This window comes from Lichenostomus cassidix, chromosome 2 (genome assembly GCF_008360975.1).
Source record: "Lichenostomus cassidix isolate B80296 chromosome 2, HeHo_3.0, whole genome shotgun sequence".
NCBI lineage: Eukaryota > Metazoa > Chordata > Aves > Passeriformes > Meliphagidae > Lichenostomus > Lichenostomus cassidix.
Window position 1 is genome coordinate 81,979,907 of NC_139482.1, and position 12,113 is coordinate 81,992,019.

General features: G+C 35.5%; 1 protein-coding gene across 1 annotated transcript in view; it reads left to right on the forward strand.

Moving 5' to 3' along the window:
* The window catches only part of LOC146441689 (ATP-binding cassette sub-family A member 13-like), a 141,441-nt gene continuing 129,328 nt past the window's right edge, over positions 1 to 12,113 (forward strand). The window contains exons 1-7 of the mRNA XM_085052185.1: positions 1 to 103; positions 1,920 to 2,038; positions 3,330 to 3,502; positions 4,659 to 4,735; positions 4,960 to 5,081; positions 7,870 to 8,064; positions 9,858 to 10,022. Of these exons, the coding sequence (XP_084908311.1) occupies positions 1,979 to 2,038; positions 3,330 to 3,502; positions 4,659 to 4,735; positions 4,960 to 5,081; positions 7,870 to 8,064; positions 9,858 to 10,022 (792 nt within the window). The 5' untranslated portion in view covers positions 1 to 103; positions 1,920 to 1,978. The remainder of the gene's footprint in view (positions 104 to 1,919; positions 2,039 to 3,329; positions 3,503 to 4,658; positions 4,736 to 4,959; positions 5,082 to 7,869; positions 8,065 to 9,857; positions 10,023 to 12,113) is intronic.

A 12,113-nucleotide genomic window follows, 5' to 3' on the forward strand; every position in this document is an offset into this window, starting at 1 on the left:
TCTAAAATCTGCAAGATTCTTCAGGAACATTTATACCCTGATAGTGTCATACTATTGCAGAAATTGCAATTTACCTTTTTCAGTGTTCTCAAAATCATCTCAGGTTGGTTACCACAGTGGTGATTCTGTGAGTCACTGTATGTATTAGTAGTGTAAAGTTAAGACTTTAAGCAAACTTGTACAAGTAAGCTAAATTAGGTGTTACCAAGCAAGGCAAGCATTCTGATGCTTGGAAATTTTACCAACAGAGGCACAGGAAAAACTCTGATGAAGATTGTGCAAAGTGATGATTTCTTTCTGGAGTATTCGTGTTGATTTAAAATCCCAGTGAAAGCAGATCTTAATGCTCCTCTTCAGCTAGTGAGCTGAGTCAAGTCACAGGGTTTTTTTCTAATGAGCCAAAGTTTCCACAGGGCAGCATGTAGCCAACAGTAAGGAAAAATGGGGCAAGTATTTAAAGGAAGTAGCACTTCCCACTTCTCTCCAGGTCCAGCTAGTGAATTGGCTACTTGTAGCTGAAAAACTTCACCTTCAACAAATTGTGCAAATTTTAATGTGTTACTTTGTTTTATTCCTTATGCATAGGCTGCCAAGCTGTGCAATTTAAGAAAAGTTCTATATTGACCTGAGTATAATTTCATATTATGTTTTCTTTGGAAAAAAAACCCCAGTGCTTTTCAAACCTCATATTTTAGCCAACCATGCCCAGAATTGGTTGCAAAGAGCAGTTAAGAGGCATTAACCTACCATTCTAGAGCAAGGGATGAGATCTGTGGTCTTAATGCCAAATTATTTTCCAAAAAGAGCGTAAGATGTGATTTCAACCCAATTCTGATAATCTTCACCATTCTCCTGTGATGTAGTTATAAAGAATAAAACAATGGCGATGTTGAGCCAGAATAAGTGATACTGAAAATGTGTAACCAGGTACCTGGGTACTGTCCTTGACCTCTGAAGAGTAGTCTATTTATTGAGAGAACTGAGACTAGGGAACTAAATTTTTGTCAATGTCATTTCAATACTCTGTCTGTGGGGATGTTTCGTAATGTTTCACTTGTTACAGAATACATTATGGAACCTATTGAGAAAAGATGAAAACTGCTTGATTTGGTTTGAGTTGCTGGGTTCTATTGTATTACTTCTATGAGCATGATCAAGGTTTGATTGTTTTAGGAGCAGTGGTGAATGTTTATTATTCTTCCTTCTTGACTTATGAACCAAACTTAAGGAAAAAAAAGTATGATTGAAAAAATTACCTTGATTCTGCCATTAATCAGAATTCAGCAGTCAAGTCAAACTCCTTCACTACTATCCCATGTACAAACTCACTACAGGCAGCAGAAGGGAGCTTTTTCCCAAGGATATGGGTGGGGGCTGAAGGAAATTGCCTCCTTGGATGATCAGGTGATAATATTTTCACTCTGTATGAGCTCATTGTCCCAAGATATGGAAAATGCTAATATAATGCTGTTTCCCTCCCACTGCAGTTTGGGTTTGAAAGTTACTACTCACTGGAGGGTTGGTAACACCCTGGTGTTTCTACAGGGGAATAGGATCAGGGGAACCTGCCTGAAGAGAAGGTAGATGTGGTTAATATAACAGCTTCTCACAGTTAGGCTTCTTGCTTGTGAAGAGCAAATAGGAAATTTTCTTCTCTGGTTCTATAGCAGGTACATATGTTCTTATTGTTGATCAGGAAAGCATGGAGAAGAGTAACTGAAATTTAATCAAACCAGCCTTTCTCGTCCTCTGAAATGATACAGAAATTTAGCTAGAAATATTTCTCTGTGCCTTACCGCATCAGACTTTCCTTGCTTTTAAAAACTTTTCTGTACCTTATTAGTTGGCTAATTTTTAATTTGATTAAAAGTTTTTGGATTTTTTTTTAACGGATTAAATCTGGACATTTTCTCTTACAGAAGAACCTGTTGTCTTTGGCAACATTTTCTGTGCCATTACAAAGTGTAAAGATGGATTAATGGGTCACTTACTTCTTGCTGTCTTTGAAGGGATTGCTGTGGCTCAAGATCATTATCAGGTCTGAATGATTCCCTTGCCTACAAGTGTGCCTTACAGGATGCATTAAACGCTGGAAACCAGTGAAAATTTCCTTTTTTTCCCCCCACTGTGTGTATGACAAGTCCCCACAGTGGCTATGAAAAGCTGAGGTTTGTACAGGTATTGCTCTGATGATTTTGATAGTGATACCCAGAAGAAATTCCTTAAGTAAATATTGGTGAGCTTTACAAGCTGTAAACATGACTTAGAATTATTAGTCTTATAACTAGAGTAATTGGATTGTCAGTATCAAACAGCAGCTCATTTTAAATTTCTTTAAATATTGTCATTCTGTTAACTTAAGGAGTTATAGTACATTTAAACTTTTAAATCTTCACAGGGACATTTTTTAAATTAAACTAGATACAAATAAACTTCTTGGCCAGAAGAGTTCCAGTTAAAATAGCAGTTGTGATTACCAGTTGGGTTCAGTCTGTTTTTCTCTAACCTGAAATTGCCAGCAAGTGAGAGTAATATTTGGCGTATAGAGACTCATCCAGAGCTGGAAGCAGGCCTTTGGATAACACATATGTGTGCACACAGACAGAATACTAAAGTCATGCTTTTCAGTAGAGAATTTGCCTTCTCTTTATTAAATAACTCTGCTGCTTTGTCTACCTGGACATTTTCCTTATATGAACAGCAATGTGTTAAAGTAAACAGATGAAAAGTGACATCACTCATATCTCAAAGCAGACTTTTGCAGACCAAATGTTTTTCTGTAGTCACCACCCTTCTAGGATCTACTTCTGCAAATATTAAAAAAGCCTTTTAAAATCAAATATGTAAATATTCAGGAAAAATATAAAAGTGCATACTATACAGAGCACAATGAATGAAAAAACTTTGGGTATGAGAAGTCAAATATTTTGATTAGTTGACTGCAAACTGATGTTTTCATTTCAACTGATGTTAAAAACATTTTTTTTACAAAAGATAAAAATTGTCAGCCTAAAAAAAAAAAAAAAAGCTCATTTCATTTTCATTTTGAAACAAATTTAAATGTTGGCATTTCTGTTAGTGGATGAATCTTGACAGGTTAGTTCAAATTCCCAATTTGATTGTTTCCAAAACTCAAATATTTGAATTTTTTTCCTTGGTTCTTGAAAACCTTTCATCCAGTTTCAATTAATCTTACGATGCATAAGAGGGTATTACCTTACCTATATTCTCATTTTAAAATATGAATCATCTAGTCACCAAGAGCTGCTACTTCAAGCTGTAACACAATTTCATGAATTTACTAACCATGTGATCACCATGTTTTGCAGGATGTTGGAAGATACTTGCCTGCTTTCAACGAGGGGGATTGTGAGAGTATGGCATATGTCAACCAAAAACTTTCCAATACTTTGGAAAGTTTTGTGGGAGCTTTGCAGAGTACCAACAGTGACAGCTGTGAATGCCAGCTAATGTTGGGGAACATCCAGAGACGACTGCAAATGTAAAGCCTTTTACATTTTGGTAGCCCAAACAGTTCTTCATCATTGGTGATGACATTCTGTGCATATGTCTGTGTTCTAAATTAAGTAATTACAGGAGAAATACTGTCTTCTTAAGCTTTGTTCATTTAACTGAAAACTGAGTGGATAAAATGTTCAAATTATTTAAGTAATTTAGAAAAACTCTGATATTTCTAAAAGCCTGTAGATTTTTTGCTGAGCATTTGCAGCAGATCATGCTGCTCTACCAGCTGAATGCTTTGGATCACAACTAAGAAAATTTTCAATTTCCTGTGACATCGGTTAAGTCAAAATTTTTATATTTAAATTGTTTATTTATAACTCTTTTGATATAGCTGGTCCTCTCAATAGTTGAATATCTTTTGTGAATTATTAAGCATTCAGATCGGTTCAGCCATTCAAAAAGTCAGAAATACAGTACGGTGTTGGTAAACTGATGGGATTAAGCTCCACATAATTTCTGATAGTTGTTATTTGCTTGAGGAAAAACTTTAGATTTCAAGTAAAACTGCTACTACTGAGTGTTTCAGACCTGCAATCAGCTAGAAGTAGACATTGCAATAATTGTTGCTATATTCGTTTGACTGTTGTTTTCATAAGGGGCTTGAATTGTGTCTGTGAAGTATAGTAATAATACAGAAGAACTTGAGCCTAGATGCTGCTCCTGAGGACCATTGACCCATGTCCAGTTTTGAAGAGAAAAAATCATATCAGATGTGTGCATACTCTTTATTACTTAAATGATAATGAGATAGACATTGTTCATGCTGAACTGCAGTGATTTGTATCTCTAGGTTTTAAAAATGTGTGTTCACGAAGAAACATGGAAGTGAGATTTTGCTAGACCTGTCCTTCTCCATGAGCTACTGTTTGCTAGAGCCCTTAGACATTATGGGAAGGAAGATCTCTACATTTACAGTCTCATTTAGGCATAAAATATGGTGACTACTGCACCATATAAAACAGCTTGAGAAGGTCTGTAAGGGCGCTTACTGCATGCACAGTGTGTGCACACAGAGCATAACAGGTCCCTATTGCCTCATTTTGTGGCTGTTTCATTATTCACGTTAGTCTTCATACATTGAAATGCCATTAACTTAGTTCTGATAACTTGTGAAACTAAGGCTGTCATTCCAGGGTGACTGAAAATTTGGAGCTACAATTGTCGGAAAATCCAGCGGCAGCTTTCCTCAGCAATTTTAATCTCATGAATGGTGGGTTTCAGTTTTCTTCACCTTTTTTATAAATCACTGTTGTGTAATTTTGTAGGACAATGGCTGTTTCTTTGTTCTTTCAAGTTCAAAGGAACACTGCTTATGGAGACTACTGATTTGAGGCGATATTGTTGCTCACAGTGAATTGGATGAAAAGGTTACAATCTATAGGAAATCTAGTTAATCAAATTGGTGCTGTTGGTACTATTATCCTTCTCTTCCAGATATGAAAGTCAAAGATTTTGTGCAGAATATTACTCAACTGAGGTTGGACATTGGTTCTTCTGTCAATATTTCTGAAGAGACAGTCAATGCCCTCTTGGAAGCCAGCATCTCTCATTCAGAGGTAAAAGATCAAAAAGAAGTGTCAAATTAATGAATCAACCTATATCGTGATGTGCCAGCTGAAGCAAAACAAATAATTGTGTGGAATCTTATATTTTCACTTATCACTTCCATGTGAAATGCTTTGTGAGTTTTAGGACTTCAATTATAATGCAATGCATCAAGGGATCAATTTATAGTAGCACTATTCCTCTGGTCTAAATGGCACTGCTTCATTACCTTCAGCAGTATTTTACTCTCTTGTGCTTAAACAGAACTGGAACTTTGCTGTCTTGGTATTATAGAAAAGATGAGAGTTTCTGGAGATATCATTTTGTGCCTTACCACCTCTGCTCTTTGAAGTATGTAGCTGTCTTATGGATATATTTTTTAAATTCCTTTGTGTGTTTCTCACTGTTCTTACATTATCTTACCACTATCTTGCTTTACTTTCGCTTTGAGTAGTTGACTCTTGAGAATTGTAAGTTTTCTGAGTGAAAGACCGTTTGTTGTCGCTGTTGAGCAGCTAGCAGAGTAATGAAAGCACCAGTTCTCAGTGGCAAGAAGGAATGACCTTTATTGTTTTGATTTCATCACATATATAGAGTTCTCAAAAGTCACCCAGACTGGTCAGTCAGAAGCCTTCCCCCAGGCCTGATTGGCCAGGCCTGCACTGTCCAAGTTCTGGGACACTGTTCCAACAACATCCAAACTTTATCTTTAATAAAACACAAGAAAATTTCTCATGGGAAAAACCTGTGCTAGCCACAGTTTGTTACCATTGCTGTTTCTTGTGATCCCAGTGATCAGTTGAAGTCATGAGAAATGCCACCTGACTAACAGGTTCTCTCTCCAGCGACTGTCTGCATGACTGTTAAGAGCTGGAGGTACAGTTGTTGTAAACTGATCAACTGAGTCAGCAGCCACTGGGTGTCAGTGATGCTCCACTTGCAGAAACGGTGGCAAGATCTGTATGTGAAAAGTGCAGCATTAAAAGAGCAATTCAGACCATCATAACTACTTAGAGATGATTTGTTCTTCTGCTTCTGTGGCAGTGTAACTGCCTTTATTGTTAACTTGTTATTGTGATACCACTAAATGGTAATGAGAGAAGTCATCTGAAAGCGATTCAGTTAAATGGGATTCAGTGCACCTTTGATCCTTTGGAATAATAATGCTAATTGACTGAACTGTCAAATTACTTTCCATCCTCACTTTTTGCCAGTCATATGTAGAGCTTAGAAATATACATGTCTCACATTTGAATAACCATACAAAATTTTTTGTTTGCTTAATGCTTAAATCCTCCCCCAGTCCAACTGGAGCATTAGAAAGCCTGTGCCTCTTACTGATTGTGAAAGCTGCACAAGTACTTTTTAGAGCTATATTTTAGGCATGTCCATTATATTTACTGTCTATACAGCCACTGTCTGATAACCCTAATGATAGCTGTAAGCCCATTGCTGCCCTATATTTCTGTGATTGTGTGCTACTACTGTGCTTGCCTCTGGAATGGTAAGAATAAGCCTGGGAATTTTTTGTGCTTGTCACACTTACTGATAATTTCTGCCACAATGGTATGTGCTGGCCACACTCCTTGCCATGTGATGAAGATATTTGAAATTGCTTAAAATCTGTAACATGAAGACTATAAGCATTCATTTACTGAGTGCAGGAGTTTGGATTAACTCTGGTACTCAGAAAGCTGCAAGGGAAGTTCAAAGGAACTTAACCTTGGGGATGAAACACAGAATGGGTTAAAACTGCACTGAAATGGTGATATTCATGTGAGGCACAAGGAAATAAATTTCAAATTGTATCACAGTCAAATTTCCTCACCAGCAAGAATTCCAAATCATCTTATGCTGCTTGCAGAATTATATTCATATTCTGTTCCTCGAATGCACACAAAAAAGTGAATATTTAAATATATAGGAAATCTTTTAGAATCACTGAGGCAAAACTGTGTTCCAGAATAAAAATCAAGGCTCAAATTATTAAGTTGGAAAATAAAATGTTCATAGGAATGAAAGAGTTAAGTTGTATATCCTGACTGTCTTTCAGATTCTCTCCCTGTCTGGGTACTGTTACCAGAAGGAGATGAATTCAGTCGAGGCAAGTTCTGTCCTAAGCAGTGCAATGGAGCCTTGTACTTTATCTCCTATAGGCTCCTACAAAAAGTTGTAATTTTTCTGGACTTGTTGAAAATGGGTAGCCAAGAACTCCTGAGATATCTGGACTTCAAGCACTTGCCATTATCCAAGATGGCTTTATTATAGTCTCACCCAAGGTCTGCTTAGGCATTAGTCCCTTCATCTGCTATTAAATAACACTTCAAAGCAGTGTTTAACTGGGAAATGTGAGCTGGCTCAGAGTGAACATTATACTATATAGGCAACCCCAAGCGTTCAATTTGCGTGTCCTTTGAAAGAAGGAAGGACCATATTGTTTGATTTTAGTGATTCATACACCTAGATTTTGATCTTCAGGTGTTTCTGCAGCAGAGGTGTATATCTGCTAGAAGAATTATGCTCAGCATTGTAAATATTCCTGCTTATGGAAGGAAAGCTCAAGAATGAATGATCGATCTGTGAAAAATAAAAGCAAATCCTTGTAAGAAATACGCTATGTACATGGAGTATAAAGTAAGAACATACCAATCTGATATAAAGCTGTATGGTCTATTTTTTCAGGTCTGTTGGGGCCTGCAAATTGTCATGTTACTGTGGCACAAATGTTCACCTTATTGACTATAAAAAAGGTGATGCATTTCAGGGAGAAAATATTTTAATACACACACATTGTGATAGGTTTTTTACAGTGCCTTTGTGGTAGCTTTAACTGGAAGATGTGATGAAGAAGTACTTAGCCTGCTGCTAAAGCTGCCTGAAAACACTAAAACTTCCCTGGTAGCAGAAGAATTATGCTCTTTACCAGCACTGGACTTGTATACCATGTTTGTATCGATTATACAAAATTTGAACATACGTCACATAATTTACAAGGTAAGATGTTTTCTTTTGGAGATAGTATGAAACACACAGGTTTATAGATTAATAATTCTATTATTTCTTCAGATGTTCTTTCTCCATGAAAGCAAACAGTAGACATATGACATTTTTTGTCTTTATTTAGCTCCACAAAATGTAACTGTTGAAAAATGGGGCTGATAGATGCTACTGCATTCCATTTCTTGCTTCCTCAGGAAAGTTATCACTGAGAAGTTAATTATGAAAGATTTACAGAAAACACAGGAGGTCAAAGACATAGTTTTATTGCTCTTTAGCAGAGTTTGGAGTTCATGCAGTTAGTCACTTCATTCTTTGTAAGTGTAGAAGACTGAACTGACATAATTTGAACTAAAACCAGCATAGGAGCTCACATCACAAGAATGGCAAAATTATTTTCTAGGAAGAATTCATAGCTCTGGATGCAAAAGTCTGTAGAACAATTATATTATCTGTACAACTGTTGATAATCTGGGATTTAGTACAGGTTTTCAGTGAGATAGTGGTTTTACTTGTAAGAGCATAATTACTGATAGGATGGAAGACATTTATTTCATTTCTTTTGGGGGTAATTGATTACCAGAACATAAAATGTAAACATGAATAGCTGAAACAGAGTTATAACATCGTGAGGAAAAATAGCTTGTTCTAAAGCCATAGGTATCTGGTCGTATTCTGGATGCTACACGCTCAGTTAAGCAGGTTAAAAATAGAATTTTAAAAACAAGAAAATTTCCCAGGATAGGTAAAGATACCAGAGAGAAAAGAAAAGATTTTTACTTCCTGAATTATCTGCAAACCTAGAAGGAAAAAAAAAGAAAATAAACCAGTGCTTATTCTGATGGGTGTTTCTACCAAACCCCACTGAACCATAATTAAGTCCTAGCAAAGAATAAAAAATGTTGTCAGCTTATCCTAAAGTATAATGGAAGTTCTGCTACTTTTTTAGCTGAATAAGATCTTTTTTTTTACTATGTAGAAGCAGGTGAAGTCTGAGAAGAAAATCAAGAACAGACGTTATATATTATGAGCACAAATAAAGGGGTATAAAGTAATCAGAGGAAGGAACTGAAACTACATAATGAGATTATAGTGGTTTTATTATTTTGCATAGGCAGGTAACAATGAATCAGTTTGTATTATGGTACCTTCTAATTTATCCACAAAAGCAAAGGGAGCAGAGAGAACATCCGTAATGATGAATTTGCATGGTGGAAATAGCAAACAGCCAATTGAACTTAGGTCAAGAAGGGAATCAAATGCACACAATTATTTTGAGTATGAAAAATTCAAATGCAGGAAGAGTGTGGCAGGAAAGTTACTTACTTTAGGGGTCATACTAAGTAATAAAAGTTGTTGCCAGATTTAATTTAACTTATAAATTATTTTGAAAATATGAAATTGTTGCATAGAACATATTTAACCTGGTGAAGGAAAAGTTTCCATTTACACTGAATTCTAAGGGGATAGAATGTTGCAGATCCTATTAGCATCTTGGGTTGGAGAGCTCTCTTCAGCTTGGCAGGTGTAAACATGTTCTCTGAATTTTAATTCATGATTTGTCATAAACCCATCTAACATTACATTACAGAGAAATTCTCTTCAGCTTAATTTGAGAGTAACTGGGGAGTTATATCAAAAGGAGTTTTGTTAAACATGGTTTGTAGGAACATTGTATAATGAGTTTTAGAAAAAGGCTGAATAATTTTGAGTGTTCCATTGAAAGTTCAAATTTTGTTTCTAACTGGAATTTATTGTTATGATTTTTTTTTTCCCCCTTCTTTTCCAAGGTCCAGATACCTCCTGAGATAGGTAATGTATTAAATTTGCTACTGGATGTGATCTCCAGTATCAGCTCACTTCTCAATAGAGTCCACCATGTCATGGAAAAGCTTCCAGTATTCCTCCAAGGAATTCAAAATATTGGTGTGCTTGACATGTCTGCATTACAGCAGGTATGTGTAGGATTTCAATACGCAAAATTAACTCCCAGTGTGAGGTGCTTAGGTAGGGATATGTGCTTAGCAATGAGGCACACTAATAAAAATGATTTCCCAGAAAGCTTGGAACTTAGGGAAGAGTTCATAAACCCTAGGAAGATTCATTTGGTCTCTTTCAAGATTTCTGGTAATTCTGAGACTATTGATGTGTTGTTTCTGTCATTTTTTTTTCATTAACTTATGAGATCATTGCCTAAGTTACTTCAGTGTTTGCCAGCTGACTAACATTACCATCTATTATTTGTGTTTGGGGATTGCTAGCCAGGCCTCTTCTGCTAATAGTATACTTCAAAAAAAAAAAAATTATGAGCAGATTATTATTTTTTTACAAGAAATAGCTTTGCTTTTTTAAAGTGTATTGTTTCAAGACAACCTATGCAGTTCTTCTATCTGCCATGTGTTTCTGTTGATGTCACCTAAGGGGTTTGTGTGATAGTTCTGCCTGACATTAAAAAAAATAAAATAACATGAGGTGTGAGTGAGGGTATTTCTTTTGTTCTTGCCTTTAATGGGCAGTTGCTACAGCTTAGCACAGTGATGGATCTAGTGTTACATGAATAATCAAAAAGATTTATATTTCTAAGTAAGCTCTAATTCCATAGGAAGACCTGCTGACCCCCTGGCATTATCTTCTGCCTTAGCTGTCCTTAGTGGAAACCTGAGGATAGAATCTGGTTTAAACTTGTAAACCTCTAAAAGATCCTGCAATGGTGAATGGGATCAATAAACTCTAACAATCTGCTAGAATGTTATTGCTAGAGTACAAAGTAAACACTGCCTGAAGTACTATTTTCCTTAGTGATGTCTCTGTCACACAGATTAGAAGATGTTGAAAATGATATGTTGAAAAATACTGTTCTGGTGCATATATTAGTTTTGCTTTTGAGCTTCTCTTTTTGGGGTATCTCTTTGGCTGCTGCAATGAACGGTGCCTTTCATCAGATACTTACATCTTTTCTACTTTCCTTAAACTAACTCTTTTTCTGTCAGACTTTCCTTCCGAAAAATGAAATATTCTTTTTGGACTTAAATCCCAAAGTTCATTATTTGACAGAAGAACCTCGCAAAAGGTGCCATTACAAAGTAAGTTTGCAAAGGAACAAATGGAACAGCAGAGGGCCATCTGCACACAGTTTTAAGCTTTGGTCTATGGCTCCCCCTATTATTCTGTAATATACCATAGATTTAACCTTGGAATTTTCATTCTTTCTTAGTTCTAACATTTTTTGATCACTCTTTTTGACACAATATTTGTTTTCTGATATTTTGCTAAGTCCCTTTTTCTTCTGGAATTGCTGGATTTTTTTGGTCACCTAATAATTTGTGGAGGATTAAAATAACCAGTGCCTATTTATTTTGTTAATAAATACAATTTTTGATTTCAAGGGCTCCTCTGTCTCTGTAATTTTTTAATTTTGTTTTTAAGACTAGTAAAAGTGCCCTTTTTCATGTTTAACTTGTTTTTTTATACTTTCCAATAATAGTTTTAACTATTGATTCTTTTTTGCTGCTTTTCTGTGATGGCCAAACTCGTGCTTTTGAATAACTTCTCCCCTAAATTGTAGATGTTGCTTATACACCTCCCCCCCTTAAATGTTTTCTTCTGTTTCTGTGACAGTCCATCCTTTTGAATGTTTTTTCATGATTACCAAGAACAAAGTAGTTCAGTGACGTAGTAAGATTATCAGATGAAGAATGTAAATATTTTTATTGTAAAAATATATTGACCTTTATCAGGAAGACATTGTCAATTTTGAAGTTGATTAAAAAATGTATTTTAAAAAATTAAATATTTAAATTTTTTTAAAAAATTACTTCTATAACGAAAGAAGTAATAAAATAATTTTCAACTATGCACATGGATTTCTGTCTGAAAGAAAAAATGAAAAGGAAGAATTAAATTTAATATATCTGTAAACAGGAAGTTGAATTGAGAAGCTACACATATTGTAATAAAAGATTATGTAAAAACTCGGTATCTACCCATCAGCAGCAATTGAAATGTGGTGCCACATTGTACTGTTAAAAACACTGAGTGAATGGATA